General features: G+C 39.8%; 4 protein-coding genes and 1 long non-coding RNA gene across 6 annotated transcripts; 3 read left to right on the forward strand and 2 right to left on the reverse strand.

Annotated features, from left to right (window-relative positions):
- Positions 1-272: 272 nt before the first annotated feature.
- Positions 273-3165, reverse strand: LOC122886553 (CCN family member 1-like). 2 transcript variants are annotated; one of them, XM_044218894.1, is made up of 5 exons: positions 2550-3165; positions 2119-2332; positions 1671-2012; positions 1353-1558; positions 273-1167 (listed from the first exon to the last, which is right to left on the reverse strand). In XM_044218894.1, the coding sequence occupies exons 1-5, from the start codon at positions 2691-2693 to the stop codon at positions 865-867; spliced, it is 1209 nt and encodes a 402-aa protein (XP_044074829.1). In that variant the 5' UTR covers positions 2694-3165; the 3' UTR covers positions 273-864. The 2 variants fall into 2 exon arrangements, with proteins under 2 accessions (XP_044074829.1, XP_044074830.1); XM_044218895.1 differs by having other exon boundaries at positions 2443-2581.
- A 4063-nt stretch (positions 3166-7228) lies between these two features.
- bcl10 (BCL10 immune signaling adaptor) lies at positions 7229-10037 on the forward strand. Its single transcript, XM_044218896.1, has 3 exons — positions 7229-7760; positions 8260-8548; positions 8650-10037. Exons 1-3 carry the CDS (start codon positions 7710-7712, stop codon positions 9057-9059), a joined length of 750 nt encoding a protein of 249 aa, XP_044074831.1. The 5' UTR covers positions 7229-7709; the 3' UTR covers positions 9060-10037.
- Positions 10038-10178: 141 nt separating this feature from the next.
- On the forward strand, positions 10179-15724 carry mcoln3a (mucolipin TRP cation channel 3a). Its single transcript, XM_044218891.1, has 13 exons — positions 10179-10485; positions 11129-11354; positions 11439-11606; positions 11726-11879; positions 12224-12305; positions 12381-12477; positions 12621-12720; positions 12989-13101; positions 13824-13973; positions 14189-14290; positions 14386-14508; positions 14633-14839; positions 14966-15724. Exons 2-13 carry the CDS (start codon positions 11133-11135, stop codon positions 15089-15091), a joined length of 1644 nt encoding a protein of 547 aa, XP_044074826.1. The 5' UTR covers positions 10179-10485; positions 11129-11132; the 3' UTR covers positions 15092-15724.
- On the reverse strand, positions 11151-16131 carry LOC122886559. Its single transcript, XR_006380385.1, has 3 exons — positions 15998-16131; positions 12963-13092; positions 11151-11272 (listed from the first exon to the last, which is right to left on the reverse strand). It is a non-coding gene; the product is annotated as an uncharacterized LOC122886559 (long non-coding RNA).
- Positions 16132-16197: 66 nt separating this feature from the next.
- ssx2ipa (synovial sarcoma, X breakpoint 2 interacting protein a) lies at positions 16198-24135 on the forward strand. The gene is made up of 14 exons (XM_044218885.1): positions 16198-16444; positions 17521-17668; positions 17884-18050; positions 18250-18459; positions 19023-19133; positions 19245-19380; positions 19470-19545; positions 19639-19819; positions 20820-20967; positions 21202-21338; positions 22562-22735; positions 22830-22947; positions 23490-23643; positions 23948-24135. Exons 2-14 carry the CDS (start codon positions 17626-17628, stop codon positions 24090-24092), a joined length of 1800 nt encoding a protein of 599 aa, XP_044074820.1. The 5' UTR covers positions 16198-16444; positions 17521-17625; the 3' UTR covers positions 24093-24135.
- The last annotated feature ends 196 nt before the right edge of the window (positions 24136-24331 follow it).

The following is a 24331-nucleotide window of genomic DNA, read 5'->3' on the forward strand; positions in this document are numbered from 1 at the left end:
AAACAAATTTCTGCAGCTTTGCGCCCAGCATCTGTCAGCAGCAGGAAAACCACTGCGAGGTTTACATTACACTCATTCCTTGAACTATTCAGTGACATGTAGGTCTTCTCAGAAGTGGGTCAGCCAGATGCAGTTGAAGCAGTATAGCCCATTTCCTACTGAAAATTGTTACAACAGACCCCCTGAGAATCCACATTTTTTCAGATTATTGCAAGCCCTAAACTTTAAAGTTTTTGCTTTTTAACTAAAAATAAAATAATTAGAAAACCACATTGTTCTATGTGTTTATTTGTGAAAAATTAAAACAGAAATTTGACAATTTGGCAGTTAATTGGCCAACTTACATACATTTCCAGCCTTCAGTCATATTCGAACATTTTACATAGGCGAGTGTACAGAACAGGACATCAAACCAATATTATTGTATAATCCCATGATTAAATCATTAAACAGTACATTGAGTGAAGTATGACATATTAATCCTTATAAATAAAATGAATAAGTACAGAAAATCAACAGAGACATGGCAACATATGTGGAATGACTGTAGCTGCCATAGTTTTTAACATCATTTCCATGTTGCCATGTGACATGTCTTGTCAAGAGAGGCTTTAATATGTTAAGTTTGTGTATAAAATAAAACACGTTTTGGTTTAACTAGAAAAATAAGAATTTTCACAATGTAAAAAAAACTGCTTCAAAAAGAAGCAAAACCACAAGGCTCCAATGTTATGAAGCAAAATCATGAACAATATAGTTCAAGACATTCATCCTACAGACATCCTACAGTCTGCAACCTCAGGGTGCAAATGTTTCTGTCAGTCAGCACTTAAAGGGTCTTCTTTTCTACTTAAATTCAGAACTTTACATTTTCAGTTTGTGGATATCATTAAACAGTCTGTAGCGGGCAGCTGTATTTTTGTTGTTGTCAGGGCAGTTTAGGCTACACTTGCAAGACTCAATCATCATCACCATCCTGCTGATGATCTCTCCATTTCTGCATCGGAAGCGGACAGATGACGTCTGGGTTCGGTGAGGCCTGCAGCATCGCCCATCTGAGCAGGACCCACAGTACCTCGGCTGGAACTTTTTCAGGCTGCGGCAGCCTGCGTAGGACAGTTTAACTGGACGGCTGGCCTTTTCTGTGTGTTTACATTTCTGACCTTTCTGTTAAAGAGAAGACATCAAAAGCATGTGTTAAACATAACCTGAGAGCTCTCAAAATGTAATTTATGGTTAAGATCTTATTCTAAGATTACAGACCACCATATAATAAAATAATCCAAATTCATCTTTGTTAATTCATTAAAGTAGGACATCAAAAAGTAGGACATTAAAAGTGTGTAGTGTACCTTCGATCTGGTAAAGGTCATTTTGTTGCATGGGCGGACTTCACAGAGCCGAGTCTCTTTTACCAATTTGCACTGGGTGTTGCTGTTGGTCAGCCTGGTGGACACTCCAGTGCCACAGGATTTGGAGCAGGGTGACCAAGCTGTGGTTTGAGACACACACTTGACCCCTCTGACCAACATGTGGCCCATTGGGTGACTCCTGAAAGCTGCACAGAGAAAAAAAAAAAAAAAGGTTGAGAAGGATAATGGACCTATGATGACATTATGCACATGTCAGCTCCTTCTTCAGCAATGAAAGGACACTGTAAAACTGCTCACCAGGTAAAGACTTTGATTCTCCTCTCCACGCAGGAGCCAACTCATTCTTGTGGGTTAGGTCGTCTTCGTCTTTGCTGTGCTTTTTTCTGTTTTTCTTTACCACAGAGCTCTGTGTCTTTGCTTCCTCAGGGCAGACAACTTGTTCACAGCATCGTCCCGGTACCTTGACCCGCCTGGGCTTGGCACAGCCCAATTTGGGCAGCATGAGCTCATGTGGGCAGAGGGAAACACATCCAACAGCACCGTCCATGCAAGTGCACTGGTGTTTGCAGTTCGGAAGGAAGATTTCCCCATTCTGGTAAATCTTGTTATTGTACTCACACGTTCGTCCGTCTGATTTGGCTGTTTTAGGGAAACAGAGAAAATAGTGAACTTTGAAATGAGAAGAGTAAAGGGAACAAAGTGATTCATTAAAAAACAGAAGAGAAAAGAGCAGAAGTCATTGTACCTCGACAGATGCCCTTAGCAGAGCCATATCCTCCTCCAAAGTTACACTCCAGTCCCTTCGTGTGGTCACATGGTTGTGTCCTGCTGCAGTCGTCAAAGAGCTGCCGTGCACAAACTTTACAGCATCCACAGCCATCCAACGTGAGACTGACTCCTGTTGCACATCTGGGGGTGTCTGGGGGACACCGACAGTCCTTCGGACATGAGGCTGACACCTGAGGTAAAACATGACATCAGACATTTCTAATCAAAACTTTGCTTTGAAAAATGGTTCTCTTATCAGCTAAACAAGCAGCTTATGAATGAACAACGATTATTTCCTCACCAGTGTAACGCTGAGGCTAAAAACGACAAAGACTTTCCACATCTTCAGAAGTTGAAATTATCTTTCCTGAGTAAAAAAAAAAACCTTCTCTCTATCAAACACCAGACCTGGCAGTGAGTTGACGAGTGCTTGCTCTCCCTCTTCTGGACTCCCCATCTCCTTTTATACACTCCGAGCAGATCTGACGTATGCGCGGGCTGAAGAGGTGTTGCGAAACTATGAGAAGAATGCTTCTCCACGTGTCCTCCCATAAGCCCATAAAAAGCCCCCCCCTCTCCTCTCACTCAGCGAGCCAAGAACCACCCAGACTAACCTACATTCTTTCAGGGCTTTCTCTACAATTTGACTGTGTCATTATCATTTTTATATCTGTTCTATAATCAGAAAGTGGAACCATAAGTAACTGTTCTATCATTATTATTTCTATGTAATGAAAGATTACAAATACTAAATGGTGAAGTGGGTAATGGTTTAATTACATGTTCTAGACTGGAAACTGAATTGTATACTATTCAAGCAATGCATTACATTGTCTGCTGCTAAATACATTATGTATTATTTATCTATTGCTTTAAATCTATGAGAATACTTTTAAAACTCCATACTTCTCTATATGCATCCTAACGAGACATTCTACTGTATGTGTTCGTTGTGAAAGTTGTGTTGTTTGTATTGTATTTATTGTTGTAACAATGTTTTTATGCCACCTTCTTTGCCAGTCTCTCTTAATCTCAGTGAGACTGTACCTGGTTAAATAAAGGGAAAAGAAAGAGAGGAAGAAATATGGTTATGTAAAGGACAAAGAAAACAAGGCACATTTATACCTGATAGCTGAAATATTTTCATCATCAGTCCCATGCATGTGAGAGCAGCCCCACAAGGGATTCAACATCGGGGCACCACAAGTTCTGACATAAATATTGAAGAGAAGCTACATATTTCTATGACCAACTGAATTTTTATCTCGGATGAAGCAGTGTTTAGACTGTTGCACGTTGTCTGTGATCGGTGTTTGTAGTTTCTAACCTTGCTCGTGTTAAAAGTCACAGATGAAATTTCCGTCAGTCACCTATAAGGGTGTGGATGGATTAGAGTTTGTTTGACTTCAATATTTCAAAAAAGGACACGAGAGCCTCCTGGAATGCTTGAAACCTAGGAATCCTTTGTACGTTCTGAATGAAAGCGTCCAGAATGAGAAACACACCAAAAAAAAAAAAAGACAGAAAGAAGAACACTTGAGCAATGCCTGAAGCAACATTCCACTCAGGATGAACATTGAAGGTCTCTTTGAAATAGCTGCCAGGATAAAAAGCATCCTCGTCTATCCACATCAAAGAACAATGGAAGTTATCAGAGGGAAGAAATGCCTTTCCTTTCATTATAACCTGTGAGAACAAGAGGCTGAGCAGGGCAGACTGGCACATCCTCCTTCTTATCTAACTGAGGTTACAAGGGCCAGCTTGAATCAGTGCCAGCTCAGGCAGATGAAGAGCGAACAAGCGTAAGCCTGATGCATTCGCTGATGCCTGGAAATTGCTGACTGTTGTGGTTTGGAGTGGAAACTTTTCCCTCCAAAGCTGTAATATAAAGAATTTGCAAAACCATGTTAGGTAAGTGGAACATCTGATATATAACAGGCAGCTGGAGAACCTGGAAAGGATTATAGTTGCACGTTAAACTGACCTGTTTGATGATGTTACTCTCAACTTTCCCATTTCTATTCCTGAAAGCACTCGTGTCACAATCCCACAGAGCAGCAGGTAATGTAAGTATACAACTTTTAAATGATTTCTATAGAGAAATAAAAGTCAGGGTGAGTGAGCAAAGACTTGGTGGCACTTTACATGCCCTTGAGCATGAGATACATGAGAGTGGTAATCGTCTTATCTAACTCTTGGAAAGACAGCAAACATATTTCCCAAAATGTTAGACTATTCCTCTAACAACCATAAGAATTAAACATTTTGCAGTTTGATTTTCTTTCATCTTGCAGCAAAATTCCTGTGGTCAGCCGGATATTATTCTCTTATTAAGGATGTTATGCAACATATAATTGCCCATCCTGGAGATTATCCTATCAAAGAGACAAGCTTTGTTACCCACTTGATTTATATGATACTTGAAACTATACAGCATCCTACTGAAATGAAATCACTCCACAGATGTAGTTCATTACATGTCCCTACATCCTTGAAGATGACATTTAATGGGGCATTGAGGGCAATCAAATGGGCAAGGTGGGTGGGCAGATAGGTGATGAAAGGGTGGGGAAAAGGAGAAAAGTGTTAAAAGTAATTTTGTGATACTGTTCACATTCATGCTAAAATATAAAAGCAAAAAAGAAAGAAAGAGAAAAACATACGGAATATGGGATTCAACCTCTGTGTAACATGAAGATTGGCTACAGAGAATGGAAAGGCAGAAATAACTCCCCAGGGCTACTCAGTGTAAAACCACAATGGGCCTGAGACAAGCTTGTTTTGGCTGTTATGTGAGAGCGGGTCATACACTGTACAAGAGACAGGAATGTCTGTAGGGGCTGTGCAGATATGATTGCAAATCCAGTTCATTACATCATTTCTATAAATGACTTTCCCTTTCTTTGTGTCTCAGTCACTGTAGGGGCCACTCACGAGTCGGTACACTGGGTTCGTCTGAATCTCTCACAGCTGATTCCACATTATTTCCAGGCTACTGCTCTGCTGTTTGACACGAATGATGTGAGTCATCGTGAAGCTTTTCTGGAGAAATTTGGGCATGTATTGTTAGTTTCTGTGGAGGCTTTGTTGCCATTTAACAAATTTTTTTTCTTGTGTAAAGAGACTGATCCACATAGAGTTTGACCTTTTAACACCTGACATTTAAAGGGCATCTTTCAGCTTCAATTCTCCTCCAGAAATTGCTGAGATGCAGCAGCAGCCACGTAGTTCTTGTTTCCCATCTATTTCAAATCATTGTCATTACGCGGAAAAAGCTTCAGGTGAGCAACAGAAGGCTGTGGCCTGATTTACAGTTAGCATAGCTTACTCATTGGGAATGGTATTTTCCAGCTACACAGTACATATTACATTGCAGAACATGACAAAACAAGTCTGACAACAATCTCCTCAGGGAGCACCCGTCCTCAAACACTTCGTGGCATATCATGATTAGAGGGAAGTGAAAATGTTGACTGCATGTGTTTTGCCATTTTGCAATTTATTTCATGTTTTCTGGAGTGTTATGTTGGTTCTTCTCATGCACAGTAGTTCACTGTGCAGTTATGTGGACACTTTGTTCTCTATGCTTTGTTTCAGACCTTTCCTGCCGATCCCCTGTAACAGTTTAGAGTTACTACTAATTGTATAACTGCTGCTATCTTTCTAATATATAATGACATCTTATGCCATGAGCTTTCAACTTAAGGAATATAGTATACAACACAAATCAACAATGTATAAATCTATAAAATAGACTTTAAAACCACATTTGAGCTGATTCAATGTGTTAGCTGACAAATCACATTGCATTTTAGCAGTATGTGCAGCACTGGATAAAAACTATGCAATGTAGGTGACATTCAGACAGTGGTGCAAAGTAACTAAGTACATTCACTCTAGTATAAGTTTGACGTAGTTGTAGTTACAGATATAGTTATTACTTTGCAGTTTAAGATTTTACAAACAAATCATAAAATCAGTTTATGAAATATGATGCAATGTTCTTGAATAAACGACCAAACAGTTTATATAAAGTATCACATCCACCTTGGCTGGCTACAAATGCTTCCTACTTGTTAATGCATCAGGATTTTATTAATTCAATTATACAATATACAGTATATAATAATGTAACACTCTGTATAAATGAGTACTTTCACTCTTGCTACTTTAAGAACATTTTGTTAATAACACTGCTGTTGTTTACTTAAGTAAGATTATGAATGCAGGACTTCTGCTTGTAACAAAGTATTTTACACTGTGGTATTTTCTTCTACTTAAAAACCCTGCATACTCACACAGGTGTTTTCACATATTCTGGCTGATTAGCCCTCTGCTCAGGTTAAAGGTGGAACTACTGAAGTTTGGGAATTACATAAAGTCACCAAACTCAATGTACAGTACCAGTAAGAACAACAAAAGTGTACTGCAGTCTAATACAATAGCCCTGCAATAAATCCTACCTTCATAAAACACCAGCTACTGTATAAAATTAAAACGCTTATGTGTTCATTTATCAGTTATAATATAATGTAATATAATGGGGTCATTCTGTTAATAAGGAAATGTAGCTAAATTTAGTCAATTTAGAGGTGGAAAGTAACTAAGTACATTTACTCAAGTTACTTAACTTCATTATACTTGAGTATTTCCATTATCTACTACTTTATACTTCTACTCCACTACACTTGAGAGGCAAATATTGTACTTTTTACTCCACCACATTTATTTTCTAACTTTAGTTACTAGTTACTTTGCAGATTCAGATTAATAATATGAAATATAATCAACAAATTAATAATGATGATGTATTATTATAGGCTAAGGTAGTATAGTAATATAATATGTATTATTCTCAAACTGGCCATTCTGCATAATGAGTACTATTACTTTTGGTACTTTAAGTATATTTTGATGCTAATATTTTTGTACTCATTGTCTATTTTGTAACATTGTGAATGCATTCTACACTATGGTATTGCTACTTTTACTTGAGTAAAAGATTTGAGCACTTCTTCCACCACTGTTTGTATGTAAAATCCTGATGTGTAAAGTAGCATTAAATGGAAATACTACAGTGCAAAATTATAAGTGTGAGGAGATCCAACGGCGCCACCCGGTGGACTTACTCGGAATAACACTTCACCTGTATCAGAAACTTCGAACAGCGCTTGAAAAGTTAATACGGATAAACACGGGGAAAGTTGGACAACTGAAGCCTTTGTGCTGTTGTAAGAGACGTTTTATCTTAATTGTAGACTTTTTTTACAGCTACCTAACTACATAAATCAGATTTGAGTGTGAAACCGACGAATCTGCTGTCCCTACTTTTAGTTTTGTGTCGACGTAAACCTTGACACAACCAGGAAGTCCGGGGATTTTTTAGACAGAAAACTTGAATTGACGGTGGATACGCCACTTTATAACGACAAATAATGAAGAGTCGCGTTGTTAACGCATACAATTAACTTATTGATGTAGTTCGTTTCATTATTAATATCTTACTAACTTATCTTAGTCGTCGTTCGTTACCCGGAACACCTGGACTTTTCACTGCGGGTGAGAGGGATGGATGTTCCTCATCTCACTGAAGATGAAATGGCAGAGATTAAAAAAGACGTGAGTACGATAATTCAGCCAAAAATCTTACTTCCAAATAAATAATCATTCTGATATTAGGTATGTGGAAAATACAGACAGATGTATCTCTCTTGTGACACTATTTGTACCTTGTTTGGCGTTAAAGGCCTGTTACAGGAGGAAATACCCCACCACACCTTATCTGTGCCCACATCAACACCCAATCTGTAGGATTTGACAATAACACTATGTTGAACACACAGGCTTCAGGTTGAGTGCACTTTTGTGTAAATACAGACAGGGTTTGCTCAGTCAGCTTTATTAAAAGCACTACCAGAAGCTCAAACAGGTATAGACAACTATGTGCCATGGAGAACAGAACCAGACCAGGTTATACAACTGATTTCATACCATCTACAGTAGTCCTTGCTTTTGGGGACTTCCCAGACCCCTATGCAAAGACCCCTCCTGTTCAGGGCCTTGACAGCTCACTCTGTTTTCATTTTGCCTCTCTTACCTGGCTGCTGTGGATATCCAGGTGCTGACCAGACTGCGGCACTACCTCTGTGACAAGATCAGGGCCGAACGCCACCTCGACTACCTGCGCTCTCGCAGGATCCTGACACGAGACGATGCGGAGGAAATCAGCTGCAGGACCACACAGACCAAGAGGACGGCCATGTTGTTGGACATACTGGCCGAGAACCCCCGGGGCCTCGATGCCTTGATTGACTCCATAAGGGAGTTGCGTGCGCAAAACTTCATCATCACCAAAATAACGGATGAGGTGCAAAAGGCCAAAAACGAGAAGATCGAGTCTCTCAGAGGTTACTAGGCCAAGTCACAATGAAATCTGTTGTGTATTTCAAATCTATTGTATGTTCTTGATGCTCTAATTCTGATTCCCTCTTCATCTGTCACTCCACAGCGGGGGCTTCCAGTTCCTCATCTGACAGCAGCCTCAGCGCTGTGAGCACGACCAGCGACCTCCCCACGACGTTTTCAAACAACTCCACCCTGCTCTTCCACCCAGACGGAGAGCGAAGCCCTTCCACTTCAGGCGTTGCAGGCTCACTCAATCTGCCATCGTTACAGAAAGGCGGAGACTTGCCCTCTGGGGCTGGTGTTAGTATCGGCGTAGCTTCCTCCACAACCTCCTCCAACCTCCCGAGGCCCGGAGACCCGGGAGCTCCTCCGCTTCCGGACGAGGTGATGGTCGAATCCCCCTCCAACATAGAAGCCGGAGCGCCAGGGTGCACCAGCAGCGGAGGGGACCCAAACTTCCAGCCCCTCCGGTCGCGCTCGCTCACTCCAACGTCACACAGGAGCGTCTTTTAATTTCACATCTCAATAAGACAGTTCTTATGCAGTTAACGGGACAAACCAACAGAATCCTCAGCCATTCAACTCAACTCATATACAAACACTCTCTCATTGTTGTCTCGCACTCTTTGGTGTTGCTCTTGCCTTTGATTAGGTGGTTAGTGAGAAATTGCTGTACATGGGATATACTACTACCATACCAAGTTTTGTACAAGAGAAAAAAGGGACAGTTTGTCACTTGGGCTGGGGTATTGTTGCAAAGTTTTTGATACTGGTGCCAATTCTTTGCCTTAATTTTGAAATGAGGCCAAATTAATATCTTAGTTTCAAGAATATACACGTTTTTATAAAAACTCTTTTTTTTATTAAACAAGAAGCCACACTTCTCCAATGTTGTTTAAATACAAGTAGGTGTACAAGCACTTTGCCTAAATGATATACAGTTTAAATAGGCAAAAGTATGATTTAAATCAGAAACGGTCTGCTTAATAAATAAGTAAAGAAGAGTACGAATTTGAGCAAGCATTTGATGCCAGCTTTCGTTACTTAATAGTTTTCGATACTCGTGCTTCAAACACATTTCTGACCATACCCAAAGATGTTCGATGCCCATGTCATGAGCTAAGAAAATCTGACTCATCCTCTGTATCAAAGGTGTCATTTCCTGGTAAACTGTATATATGAAACCACGGCAGCGACAGTTAAGGTGCTGCAAGAAAGTTTTATACACTGGAATAACTTGAGCATATGCTGTATGTGTGTAAGTCAGATCTCATGAGACGCTGCCGTTTGACCAGAGCGATGTAGCTCCAAATGATGCTTTCCATTTCATTCTGTGCAGCATTAAGTCACCATGAAGTTGCTTTACATTGCCGTCACTACACAAGTCTTGAATCACAAAACATATTGTGAAATACAAACCGTGTCCTGCCTATTACGTCAATCTCAGGTCATGTACAATAATCAATTCAAACTAAAGGTTTTCAATATGAATTCAACTCTTGTTTTCTTTCTTCACTGGTGACTGGTGCTTTTTAAAAAAATGCATAGTTTATTTTCTTTGCTGATTTCATCTGAGATAGTGAGGACATATTAAGGTAACGAGGAAATCCTACAACCGCTGACCTATTTGCTCGCCAGTAATACTGTCTGCATCTGAGACTTGATAGCTTTTAGCAACACAATATTATTTGAAAATGGAGTCGAATTCAAACGATAGTTTTTGACAGATTGCAGATGCCTACAAACAGTATCAGTTTCTGTGTGCACAGTGACTGTAACTGAGAGTTCTATTTTTGTTTTGGAAAAACTGGAAAAGCTTAAAATGACGCAGAGGAGTGACAGTCATTGTGGTGAAGGCTGGTGCGGTGACTGCACTGCCTGATCTTCGTACACAGCAGAGAAGCCCAGAGTGTTAGACTAGCTGCTCTGTGGCTTGCAGGTAATTCATTTATTATTATTATTATTATTATTATTATATTTGTTGACTTTTTCCTCAAAATTTTGAGCTTTTACTCTGTGTGTGTGTGTATATGTATATACATATGTATAGCATAGTATAGTATTTACTATATAGTATGCACTGTAAAAATACTACAGTAATATCTGCAGTGTAAGTGCCTTTAACTTTCATTCATTTCTGTTTGCTGTTGTTTTTTTTTTCTACTACTGATTTTAGATTTAATAGTGTGATATGTGAAGTAATTTGCTACATAAGTAGTTGAAGTTTGCTGTCTGTTATATGCTCGCTGTTGCAGGCATGTCTGCAACAATAAGCCTTTGGTGAGCTAAAATAGATAAGTGACCCTGCAAAACACTTTTTTCTGTGTTTGTAGAGCATTATAGCTTATTTTAGCGCAATTAGTGTACACTCCAGACTAACATTTTAGAGAGTTGAGAGAGTGACAGCTGCGAGCACATGCGGGAGAACCAGTTTGATAAACATCAGAATGACAGGAATGGTTGAACCCTTACTGTACCTTATCTTCAACACATTTCTGATGTGTTCTGATCTTCATCTTTAACAAAAGAAATATAAAGAAAAAGTCTTCTCAAAAGTAGTACAATTCTATTCTGTACTTCAGTGTAATGGAAGACTCTGAGCCGCTGTCGGCCATGAGGTCAGAGGAGAGGAGGCTGAACGGACACTGCAGATGGAGCGCTCACACTCTCGAGTCGAAGGTGGTGGAGGACTTCAGACGGAGGCTCAAATACTTCTTCATGAACCCCTGTGAGAAATACAGAGCCAGGGGTCGCAAACCATGGAAACTGATGTTACAAATATTAAAAATTGCAATCATCACAGTCCAGGTACTGTACAGAATTCTTTGGTTAGTATTTGTTATTTGGTCTTTTTGTCTCAAATGTATGTTTTTTCCCCCTTCTCCGCTTCAGTTAGTCTCTTTTGGCCTGAGCAATGAAATGATGGTCACCTTCAAAGATGAGAATCTGATGACATTCAAACATCTGTTTCTAAAAGGATATAAGGATCACCGGCTGGGAAGCTATGCACTGTACACGAAAGCTGATGTGTATGATCACATCTACTACATTATCAACAGGGTACTGAAATTTTAGATTTAAGACAAGAGTTTACCATGATATCACACAGGGATTTCATGGCAAAATTTGTATTGCACCAAAAAATGTGTTTCACTCTTCTTTCCATATTTATTTTTCAGTACATCAATCTCCCAAACCTGACAGTAGGTAACCTTGCATACGAGAGGGTTGATGGCAAGTACACACCTCTGTCTGTCTGTCAAGAGTTTTACAGAAACAGCAGCATCAATCCTGAAAATGAGACCTTCGACATTGATCCACATATTGATAAAGGTACAAAAGCACCAAATTGCTTTATAATGACATAACAAATGCAGATATAATCATCAAATAGAGTCATGAGTATCTGTGGAACTTGTGTATTTAAGTCCAGTAGCTAGCTACCTTGGGTTGTATCCAAATGTTTTTGTGCAAGATGTATTTATGGAAGCTGATTCATGGCATGAATGGAAAATAATCACAATGTGGATTTACTTGTGACTCCATGAAAAGAGGAAGCTTTCACTGTTAACAGCAGCATAGTGTAGACGGAGGAATGAATGCTGAATAAATCCTCTGCTGAACTATGGAATGCCTAACTGATCTAACTGCTTATTGCCTGTATTTCCTCCTCGCAGATTGTATTTCCATATATCCCATGCAGCCGTTCAGCAACAGCAGTGTGGCAACACATGTGAACTTCTCTTTAGATTTCAAAAGGTGACTAAACTGAAAATACTGGTTTCATGCCAGGCGATAAGAGTGCTGCCTGCTAATATATATTTTTGTGTCTAGGCTGCTGTCCGTGAACATCCACCTTACTCTGAAAACCATCAATCTGCAGACTGTGCGGCACCACGAGCTACCAGACTGTTATGACTTCCATATAATGGTTGGTGACGACATTTAAAAAAAATTCCACACCCTCATCTGAGCTGTTAGGATATTTGAACAGATGAAAACATATATTTTACGTAAATAATTTGTTATGTCTTTAACATGCCGCTCACTAAATCTTTCTTTGTTTTTATACAGATCATGTTTGACAATCGTGCACACAGTGGAAAGATAAAGGTTGATGTTGAAAATTATGTAAGAATTTATGAATGCAGAGACTGGAATGTGGAAGGCACTTGTAAGTTTTACCCAAACTCACCTTCATCCCAGCCATTGATCTATTATGACCCAGCCAGAAAAAAAAATATCATACTGGTTATTTCTTCAAAGGCCAGCAGGGGGCACAGTGACATTACTCTGCAACCCTTGACACCTCTATGCTCTAACTCTGCATCTGGCTATTACAAGAGAACAGCACTGTATGTCTCAGCTTTGTAGAAGCAGCAACCAAAAAAAGAAGCAGTTAATGCAACAACTAACCTGAAATCTGTGGCTCTGGTTTCTAGCTGATAAGAACGATTACCTCCTCTTGTCGTTTGATTCTGTGGTCATCCTGGCCTGCTTCACCTCTCTCATCCTCTGCACGCGATCCGTCATCAATGGAATCCAACTCCAGTTTGTAAGTTACAAGGAACAAGTAAATGGATTATTACCATCACCACTGATGAAAGTACAGGACTATGGTAGATTTAGCTACTACTAAGCCTTTAGATCATTCATTCAGTAATAAATGACTGATTTAATCAATACAACACATAATATGTAACCCAGCATCAGATGCAGGGACACAGCTACAAGGCACTGTCCTCTGTGTTTTTTCTGGGATTTGGTGGGGCTTAGCAACCTGGCAAGAGTTTACATTATACAGTTAAAAACTTACACAATGGCGGATATTTTATAGACTAATTCCAGTATTTTTAGACTCAATGTATTTAGATTTGACTACTTTTAAGCCAACAATAAATGCATGATAGATAAAGGATTCAGTTTTTCAGTGTGGAAAAGGCTTTAAAACAGCATTCAGACATTTATGTTGAGAAAAAAAATTAGAAAATGTAACTGAATAGTAAAAAATTTTTTGAGGGGGTTGCTTTGAGGTGACTCTTAACCTCAGTATTATTGATGGGTCAGAGCCGTAGTCAGTATTTTATACTAATCAGATGATATAAGAGTCATCACCTCCTCATCAAATAAAAACTACATACCTCTCATAAGTAAAAATGTGTAATCATTTCATGTGGAAATTGAACAATCGAACTGCCATGTGTAGGAATGAATCCTGGTCTGTTGTGTATTTGTTTAATTGATGTGTTTTACAATATCTGAAGTTCTCTCATGCAGGAGTTCAACATATTCTTCCATGTCTACTACAATAAAACTGTGACTTGGTCTGACCGCATGGAGTTTGTGAATAGCTGGTATATCCTGATCATTGTGAGTGACACGCTGACCATCGCTGGGTCAGTGTTCAAAATTGGAATACAAACAAAGGTTTGTTTTTCAATAAGCTTTATTGGCTATATTTTTAATTAGACTATTCACTGTAGGCATTTGGGCTGAAGGTAAAGGGAAACCTGAGAAGATAAACAATATATGACCATTAAAAGATCAGTAAAGGCCCTTCTCTTTGGAGCATGACACATGAAAATGAACGTGTACTTATTTTATATCTAGTTGATCTGTTTGTACTCTCTTTCCTCTTGCAGTACCTGACAAACTATGATGTCTGCAGTATCTTGCTGGGAACAGCCACAATGCTCGTCTGGGTCGGCGTGATTCGTTACCTTGGTTTCTTCAAGAAATACAATGTAAGAGCTTCCATGATACTACATTTTGCATCAGCCAACCTGTTAAAAGTAGCAAATGCATATCCAGAGGAACTGAAAACCTTTTTCATTTCTAGATATTAATCTTAACTCTAAGGGCAGCATTCCCAAATGTGATCCGATTCTGCTGTTGTGCGGCCATGATCTACTTCGGGTACTGTTTCTGTGGTTGGATCGTCCTTGGGCCTTACCATGACAAAGTATGATAATCATAATCTATTTCAAGTGTCAGTGTGACCTAATATATTCCTCCAAGCATGGAGGAGCTCTGTTCAGGTGACACTGAAATATTAAAACTTCATTATCAAAACAATTTGTTTCCAGTTCCGAACACTCGACAAGGTGACAGAGTGCCTCTTCTCTCTCATCAACGGGGATGACATGTACGCCACCTTCCTACAGATGAGAGACAAGAGCTACATGGTGTGGCTTTTCAGCAGACTTTACCTCTACTCCTTCATCTCCCTCTTCATCTACATGGTGCTCAGCCTGTTCATCGCTCTCATTACTGACACCTATGAGACCATCAAGGTCAGTCTCGGTCACCTGCTGTCGCATACTAGAGAAATATTCTTAGATCTTGCTGTACAGACATGTTTTTCAGGTCATAGTTTTTATTTATCCTAATACTAATACTATACAATGGTTCTTTTCCAGCATCACCAGCAGGACAAGGTGCCAGTGTCCCAGCTTCAGGCCTTCATAGCAGAGTGCAGGGACCAGCCCGAGTCTGGAAGATACCAGACTGATGAAGAGCCAGCTTCCTGCTGCTGCTTTGGATGAAGTGAGAAGATGTGGCTTTTACCTTTGCCAAGTGTGGACAAAGAGTTGGCATATCATGAGACTGAATAAAGCCACAGAGAGTCCTGACTGTCTACATGAAGCATTTGATTATACTGATGCATGATGAGAATGTTAGAATATCTTCATACATAATTTTTTAAAACTTGACTTGCTGAACACTACTGAACTAAAAGGCAAAACTTTCTCTGTTGAAGACTGCTCCGAGGGCCAGTTATGGTCACCAGTGTTAATAGCCCGATGGTAATAATTTCAGTATGAATATGCATTAACAACCCATTCCTCCTCAGTTCAGTGATGCTTTCAAAAGTGGTGGACGACTTGTCTTTACAAGGAAGATTTCTGAGAGATTACCTGGTAAGGAATTTCCTCCTGACTGCACAATAACAGCATAACTGTAGGCTATGTGTGTCGTGAGTATACTACTTAATTAGAAATTAAAAAGTGCAAGTAGATTTACTGATTTTAAACTCTTCCCCTGAATGTACTATATAATGACAAAAAACTTTGTGTATTTTGTAGTTCTGTGTATTTTTTGCACTTTTTACACTATTTGCTCAACATAATAGTTTCACTGACAACTATGAAAAAATAAAATGAAATGTAGCTATCCCACAGTGACTATGACTTATTTATTCACTGATCTACTGTATATCATTTATTTTGAGTAGCATAAAGGGAACTACAAAACAAAATTTCGTTATGCAACACTGTGTTGTAAAATTATCAATAAATCTATCTTGTATCTCATGTCTCAAAGGTCTCTACAAAGTATGTAGTGGGGCATTTATTTTACCATAGCCTGCTCCAGTAATAACCAGTAAAAAAAAATGTCGTTTTAGACAAAATAGTGAGATGATATCTTGCGGCTTTATAGGTGACACTTACCTCTTGCAGCCACAGGGGTGCCATTGCAGAGCTGCGTTATGACACCTGACAGCATTTCTCATTTGCATAATCGTCCACCGCACATGTTCATATCCAATGTACGGCTCAGATACTGGTTGCCTAACAACGCTGCCTCCAATAATAATGATGTTTGGTTTGAAGCCAGCGGAGGGCTAGACTTCAAAAAACACAAAAAAAACATAACTAGCTGCAGCAGCAGCCTGGGACTAGTACCTACCTACAGTCGGGACATCTCTGGCTGACTGCGTTCACATTAAAAATAAGTGAGGTTGTTTGCTTGTTTATGCTGCCGCCAAGGTGACGACTGAACTCGGCAAAGGCAGTTGGGTGTGTTTTCGATGAAGGAGCATTTTCTTAAATTTGCCAACATCACCGAACTTGGCAACTGTCGGATTGAGTTGACCCATTTCACACCGTAAATTACCCGTGAGTATGTGTAACTTAGCGTACATCTATTATCCAGTTTAGCCAACAGTAACGATAGCAGTTAGTAAATTGTGTGTTTGTAAATTCCGACTTAACGTCTTAGCTAACAGCAAATTCTTCTTACAAATCAGGAATATTTGGCTAGTTAGTTATCTAGCTGAAATGTGCTGGGCAACTACTTAACTCTAAAGTTTGTAAATGATTTAACTATAACCTTGTGATAAAAACACGGCTCTGACCAACAAGGGTTTAGCAAACTAGCTAACGTTAGCGAACCTTGCAAACCTTAATGATACCTTGTAACGTATTATACGTCAAGCTAACTTAACAGTATCAGTAAGCTAACTCCCAATGTATGAAGACATCTTTAACTAATATATAACGTTAAGGTAAACCCACTTAATTAAGCCGTAGCATACTTTATCTCTGCCTCAGTCAGTGTAACTTTAGATAAAACTTGTGTCTGGTTTGTTAGATAAGAACATTGGAGAGAGTTTGCTGAGATGTACACTGACATGGCAGGCACTTCTGTTGACTGACAGTTATGGTAAATGGACTGTACTTATATAGCGCCTTTCTAGTCTTTCTGACTACTCAAAGCATCAACATGGTGCTCTCAAGCTTTTATTGTTGCATTTCTGAACATGACTGCAAGATTCTCCCTTTTGTTAATCAACACAATGTGGTGGACAGCCCCTGAATACAAGTTGGAACATTTCAGTACATTGTGAATTTGTGGGAGTGGCAAGTGTAGATATCTGGTTCAGCTTGTTTCACCAGAGCATGTCAAGATCATAATATTGTCCTGGAGGCACAAAAGTCAAAAATACACACACTCTCAGATTTAGCCCCTCTGTAATGGGTTTATCTAATTTTTATCTGTGTAAATTATTTGGCTTGAGGCTGAGATCATTTTACTGCCATGTGATTTAGTTGCCAGTGGCCAATAGGAGGGCCCTTTTAAACCCCAATCTAACCCCCACTGGCAGACACTGGACAGTTAATCCTGTGTGGGTGACGCAGCAGCCCAGATTATCTATTGCTGTTCTATCTCATTGCTTGATGGTCCATTGCAGGGCTCAGATCCAGTGGGTGCCTCTGATCTACCGCCTGACTGCTAATCCGCCTCCCGGGTTGATAACTCATGACCTCACATCCTCGTGTCCTGATGATTCGGTGATATGGGAGAGTGGTGGACAACTGTGCCAGTAGGGACGTCTATGGGTAAATGTCTCTGCTAATGTGGTGTATTTGGTAGAATATTTCAGTAACAAAGGCTCATTAGCTGTGCTCTTTTTGGGATCTCCTAGAGGTGACCCACATTTTTGTTCTCATTTTAGAGCAGCAACCTAATTCAAGCCACTCAGTATGAGTAAGTATAGTAGATGTAATGTACCTACAATTGCCATAATATCCCTCTGTCTGTTCTCTGTTTTTAGGAAACTATGAGATCTCCAGCATATCGCATGTGACAATGTCCCCCTCGAGACAGAACAACCTTGTGTCAATGTACTCTTCTTTGCCACTGTCCAAAAGCTCCTACAGTGTGATAAGTGCCTTTTGCACAGAGGATAATGTTCCTCAGTGCATTTCATACATCAATCAGGTAATGCCCTGGTTTAATTATTTTGTTTATAAAAATAAAATGCACTAATCTAGTTACAGCCTTCACATTAGATTTGATGGTAAATTTGGACAAATGTGCCCCTGCTAAATGCTCATTATTGAGCAATACAATATGTTATTTTTAATTTCTGTAGAGATCATTCACTACAACGATGACATAAGTCCTCTTCCTTTCACAGGAGCTTGCCTCACTTGGCCTCTCCTCCACATGTATCGAGGCCAGCTCACCAGGGGAAGCCGGCCTGAACATAGTGCCAGCTCTGAATGCTATGTATGAGCTGCTCCAGATTCACAGACGGAACATGTGCACTTTAGAGGATCTCGAGAAAGAACAGCTGAAGAAATCCAGCTCCTTAGAACACATGCAGATGAACAATTCCAGACTCAAGGTACGTATGACAGCGTACCCACAGACTATTAGCTGTCTGTAAAGTGCAGTAATAGATTGCTGACCACTAGAGGGCAGAAAAGAAACATACTGTTCTACATTTAATTTCCTTCATTCCCATTCTTCCAAAAATAAACGAATAAGGACAAACCTTACAAAGTACTGTGCTAGGATGTCTCATTACTTTCTATCATTTTGAGGAGCACAATGATGTTCATGTTCCCTTATCTCAGCAGTTGTCTCTACTTGCAAGGCTAAACATACCTCTTCTATCTAAACCTACCAGTGAAGAAATCAAGGTTATTTGTATCACAATAATAAGTGTAGAGGTAGGAGTGGTGCAGGGGGTGCTTTAGTTTACAAAGCATTTTCAACTTAAAAAGGCAAATACCTGGCCCACATGTGTGGATATTGTTGGTGTATTTACAGATAGCACATACCAGTTTTAGGATGGGATTTTGCTCAGGAATCCACTCTTGTAGCTTTTACCCTGAACTAATTGTTTGTGCAAAATATTTCCATCTGACTGTGCTCATAATAAGAGTTATGTGTATTTCTTTCCAGGATCAGTTGGAACTGTCCATAAGGGAGAAATCAGGTCTACATGAGACAGAGAGGCAGCTACAACTCAAAATTAAGACTTTGCAGAGCTGCTTGAAAACAGAAAAAGATGAGGTATAGTTTTACTTTATCTTCTAATGAGTCATGTTTTCGGTGTTACAAAATGTGCAATTACATACAGTTTGCATGAGCCTGCTAAACTCACGATACAATCATCGTGGACAGGTTCAGAAGCTCCAGAGTATCATTGCCAGCCGTGCCTCTCAGTACAGTCATGATGCCAAGAGAAAAGAGAGAGAAGCTGCAAAGCTGAAGGAGCGCCTCAGCCAGCTACTGGTCGACAGAAAGGATAAGAAACTAGGTAAATATGCTTCCACAAAAATGTATATACATTGCTCTTTATTGTGGGAATTTCAGAACATGTTAATTCAATTTATGCCTCCTACTTAGCTATTGATGTACTGAATTGCTTGGGGAGGTCGGATGGGAAAAGGAGCCACTGGAAGACTGCAAAAGCGACAGCCAGGTATCATGAAAGCCATCTCGTCGCTTGTTGACCATATTTGTAGACTGTGCAATCATCAGTCGAATAGCTATATTTGTAAATTGATCTCTGCAGCCACGAGGGTGAGATGTACAAGTCCTTGCTCAGTGACTACGAGGCGAGTCAGAGGTCCTTGATGCTGGAGAATGCCGAGCTTAAGAAAGTCCTCCAGCAGATGAAGAAGGAAATGATACACATCTTGAGTCCACGCCAGCCTTCTGCCAGAGGAGCCACTGCTGATGACAGTCAGGAGCAGGTATTTGTGTTGTTGTTTTTTTTCCCCTTGTGGTACTAACTAACTAACTAACTAACTAACTAAAAGAAACTTGGTAAATGGGCTTGTATGTAATAAACCACAGAGTCTTGCCTGTTTCGTCACGGTTAGGGAGGGGCCAGAGACTTCAGCTGAACCAAACTTTCAAATCCAAGCAGACAGATTTTAGGGCTAAAGCTAATTTTGAGCAGAAAAAGCAGTTTTTATGCATAATGTGTTTTGTTGGAAAAATCATATGCCAACAGGACTCTGTGGTTATGCGTATAGCGCAAAAAACTGATTTAGGGCTTGTGTCCATATAGCGTCTTTTTTCTGAGCGCCAGCGTCTTTTTCCCCCAGTTGTTCTCAAAGAGGACAGAGTGTATACAGCAGCATGCGGCCGCCTAGAGAAAAGGCACTGCATCCAGGATCTTTTTTCAGAGCGCTCCGACTTTTTTGTGCGGCCGCTCTGAGCACTTCTTGTTGAAAATCTCAGAACTTTTCAGAAAGGTGCTGGTGCCGTCACTGTCACTCCTTTTCAGGCAACCAATCATATATTAAATGGGGCAGGACTCGTCACCCTGGTAACCAAGAATATGGAGGAGAAGCTTGTTCTGGCCGTGTCTGTCTATCCTGAGCTTTCTGATAGTAACAGAGACAGAAAAGCCCATTTGTGGGAGCAGATCAGCCGGATGCTGAATGTTGCTGGTGAGTGTTGTGCTTTTACCACCCTATCACCCTACGATTGTAAGCGCTTCCCAGTGCCCTGCCAGCGCTTTTCTGCCAGGAAAAAAACAATATATGAACACAAGCCCTTAGTGTGTAGTTCCTCTTTAAGCTCTGACAATGGGCAAAGGACTAATGAGTGACATCCAGGGTGGTGATTTTTCTTATGGATAGGCAACCAAGAACCCATATTAATCATTTGATAAATCACTACATTGAAACCTTACCTGTGAGCATGTTGAAAAGTTGCCCTGTTTGTTTCTTCTGTTTTGTTCAGGTGGATTCAGATGGGGAGGAGAAAGCGGGTGACTCTAGCAGGGAAACTCTGGACCAGTCCTGTGAGCACGCCAGGGAGCAGCTCACCAACAGCATCCGCCAGCAGTGGAGGAAACTGAGGAACCACATGGAGAAGTTAGACAGCCAAGGTACAAGCAGCACTGTCACATACCCTGAAATACTGCAAAAGTTACTGAAGTTCTTGTGGTGATAGTTTTATAGATTAAATATGTTGATCTATAAAACTTTTTCTTTGACTGACAACTTAATGTGAGGTTATTTTAAAAAGTGTGTGTGTAGTTGTTCCCTCAAGCATTTACAGACATACAGTATGCCTGGAAAGAAATTGAGATTATCAGCTGTTGCTTTATTTGTCTGCCAAGCCTTGCAAGTGCAGAATCAGCTGGAAACCAATAGAGAGGTGATACCAAGGGAGACCCACGAGGATGAGATGGAGAGGATGAGGCGTGAAGTGCAGCAGTGCAAAGAATTCATTCATGCACAGCAACAGCTCCTCCAGGTCAGTTTCAGCTCAGTAGGTCTGTGTAGGTTAAACATTTGCTTAGCAGAGTTTTATACCAATATAAGAGGCTTCTCATTACGAGTGCAAATTAATGGATGAAATTGCAGTTCAGATAAATGAGCACTTGTACAGGGTGGCTGTGGGTCCTTTTTAAAAATTCTTAAAATGTCTTATATTCACAATTACTAATAAAATGCCTTTTAAAAAGTATTAAATAGTCTTGAATTCTGTTTGGGAAGGTATTACATAGTTATTGAATGCTTTAAGCATGGTCTAAAATTCACTCCAAGTGCAAAATGCCTGTACATTTAATCTTTGGCGAAATTAACAAGAGTTGAATTTGAATGCCTCTGATATCCTGTTACAGTCTGTCCCCTGCTGACCACTGTAGCATCTGTCTGGATGGCATGGAGGAGCTAGCTAGTTAGCTAACCTGCAAACACTCCAGTTTCTGATGGGTTTACTTTCTCCATAAGCTTCCGTTTAGCCGATAATCTCCAGTATTTCAGAGCACGTCTCATTCAAGTCATTGCACCCATCAACTTAACCTGGTGATTGGCATTGTGCAGTCCCTCGCACATTCCCTATTCAGAATATGAGGAAACATTGCCGGATAAATAATTGTCCAACTCCACCAATACCTGGGCAAAAGAAGAGCTGTAAAAAGTGGGGCAATCATCAATCCAATCTACACAATGAAGTTGACTAGATTCATTATGACAACAGACTGTCTGTCTGTAGGCTAAATGAGACAGGATGGCATTTACCTATTTATTTAAAAGCCATGTATAAACTATAAAACAGAGAACCACAATAATAATACAGGGGTCTAAATGACTTTCAGCTTAGAAATTGGTATTCTACCTTGATATAGCCTAATTTCAGACTCTGGCTGCAAAGCAATTGTAGTGATTAATATCATTATGGACAAATATATTTTTTTCACATTAAAACGTATTTGGACAAATGTTCTTTAACTTAACCAGTTGTTGTCATTTTGCCTTACTTAGAATTTTGCACAATATATGCATTTACTCAGAAGAGTATGCCTATTTGATGTTTATTTCTATTGTGAAATTGGCCTTAAATTTAATCAAACGGTGGCCTTAAAGTCTTACATTGACACCCTGTTGTTTTTTGTACATTATTGAATGTCATTTTGAAATTGTAAAGAATAATTTGGTCAAAAATGATAAGTGTGTGTCTTTCTGCCTATGTAGCAACAACTCAACACATCATTTGATGATGAGACAGCGGCTCTTCTTAATGACTGCTACACACTGGAGGAGAAAGAGCGTCTCAAAGAGGAATGGAGGCTCTTTGAGGAACAGAAGAGAAACTTTGAGAGGGAGAGAAAGAACTTCACAGAGGCTGCTATTCGCCTGGGGCGAGAGGTACTCAAGTCTTCTGATGTAGTATCCCAATTTTAGTCAACATATATTGTGGGTGTTGTTATTGCATAGCTATTGATCTTTTTGTATTTCACAGAAAAGGGCCTTTCAGGAGGACCGTGCTTCTTGGCTCAAGAATCAGTTTTTGAACATGACTCCTTTTACAGACCGAAGGAGATGTTCCTCGTCTGACGGTCAAAGTGCCTTATCAATCAGTAAGTTTGTGTAATTAAATAATAAAGGGGAAGATGGTGACACAGCCTCTAAATGGTTAAACTTCTTATTCACAAACAGGTCTTTTTCAGTTGTAACAGGTAATGAGCATTGATTTGTGGCACAAATTACCGGTAGGCCTGAAATGATGACAACATAATTTAGAGAATATGAAATTTGTCAGAAAAGTACAACGAATAGCTTGTTTGCATATGTCACATCACTGCGTCGCTGTGGTGCGAACTGCAGATGGAGGGCAGGAAGTGATTTTCTACATAGGAAGCACTATCAAACTCTAAATGCCTATGGGGGTGCAAGAAATTGACCCAAAAACACTGGAAACATTGGCTTGCAATACCACAGTCACACCCAAATCATAGAGAAGAGATGCATTTCATCAGTTGATAAGTAAAGAACACTAGTTATGCTATATAAAAAACCTTAACCAAACTGAATAATGGCAGACACTGCATGTAAATACCAGTGACATTGCAAAAAAAAAGTGTTTTCATTGACTTTTATTTGAATATCCCCTGCATTTCAGGAAGTGAGCCAGAGATGAGGATGTCTTCCACAAATGCTCAGCAGGCCAAATCCTTAACCTACGCTACGTTCTCCACTCCTAAACCTGCACAAAGTGCTACCGTGCCATCCACAACCGAACTTTACCGGAAACTCCGCCTGATACCAGACAGCAGGTATTATACAGTCACTTAATTACTATTGTCTGTGTTTAGCAAAATTTGGATTTGTGTTTCCTCTGCATGTTACAGTGCTGGAATTTAATCTGTGCAGTGTTATTTTACTGCTTTAAGCCAGTGTTATGAAATTTTAACCTTCAGACTCTTAACAACAGATCTGAAATGCCTTGTAAATACCACAAATGTATTCTGTGTTTGTATAGGAGCGAGGATCAGACCCTGTTGCTGGTAGTGTTTGTGCCATGTCATACCTATTAACCTTTTTTTTTTTTTTTATTAATTTTTTTCCCCTCGATTTCAGTTCCTCCAGACATTCAAATAGAGGATGTTGGCAAGAGTCCAGCACCATTGAAGATGGAGATTCTCGGTTCAAGTCAAAAAACAGAGTTCGATGTGGAGACTTAAGTATCTTCTCTTTGGGTGAAGATGAGAACAGCCTCACTTGAAGAACTTCCGGTGCCTTTTTTTTTTTTTTTTTTGGTATGATTTCACAGACATCAATTCATGCCTGAAATCCTTCACCACTGATGAACACTAAAACATTTTATGCAGCGTTGCTGTTTTGTTGCTTTGTTATGGACATGCACGGATCATTCACCAAAGCTGATCAAACAAGAAAGCACTTTAATGATTCTGCCATTGTTCATTTCTTTTCTTTACAAACAAATCAACACTGACGAATCAG

Source organism: Siniperca chuatsi, linkage group LG13 (assembly GCF_020085105.1).
Source record: "Siniperca chuatsi isolate FFG_IHB_CAS linkage group LG13, ASM2008510v1, whole genome shotgun sequence".
NCBI lineage: Eukaryota > Metazoa > Chordata > Actinopteri > Centrarchiformes > Sinipercidae > Siniperca > Siniperca chuatsi.

Coding starts and splice junctions, on each gene's coding strand:
- LOC122886553 (XM_044218894.1), bottom strand. CDS start 2,693: ATGGGAGGACACGTGGAGAAGCATTCTTCTCATAGTTTCGCAACACCT. Junction 2,333..2,549: donor ACTCGTCAACTCACTGCCAG/GTCTGGTGTTTG, acceptor GTTTTACCTCAG/GTGTCAGCCTCATGTCCGAA. Junction 1,559..1,670: donor AGAATCAAAGTCTTTACCTG/GTGAGCAGTTTT, acceptor TTCTCTGTGCAG/CTTTCAGGAGTCACCCAATG.
- bcl10 (XM_044218896.1), top strand. CDS start 7,710: ATGGATGTTCCTCATCTCACTGAAGATGAAATGGCAGAGATTAAAAAA. Junction 7,761..8,259: donor TGGCAGAGATTAAAAAAGAC/GTGAGTACGATA, acceptor GTGGATATCCAG/GTGCTGACCAGACTGCGGCA. Junction 8,549..8,649: donor GAAGATCGAGTCTCTCAGAG/GTTACTAGGCCA, acceptor GTCACTCCACAG/CGGGGGCTTCCAGTTCCTCA.
- mcoln3a (XM_044218891.1), top strand. CDS start 11,133: ATGGAAGACTCTGAGCCGCTGTCGGCCATGAGGTCAGAGGAGAGGAGG. Junction 11,607..11,725: donor TCTACTACATTATCAACAGG/GTACTGAAATTT, acceptor TTTATTTTTCAG/TACATCAATCTCCCAAACCT. Junction 12,721..12,988: donor CTGGAATGTGGAAGGCACTT/GTAAGTTTTACC, acceptor TCTGGTTTCTAG/CTGATAAGAACGATTACCTC.
- ssx2ipa (XM_044218885.1), top strand. CDS start 17,626: ATGGGAGAGTGGTGGACAACTGTGCCAGTAGGGACGTCTATGG. Junction 19,134..19,244: donor TGAAAACAGAAAAAGATGAG/GTATAGTTTTAC, acceptor CATCGTGGACAG/GTTCAGAAGCTCCAGAGTAT. Junction 19,381..19,469: donor CAGAAAGGATAAGAAACTAG/GTAAATATGCTT, acceptor CCTCCTACTTAG/CTATTGATGTACTGAATTGC.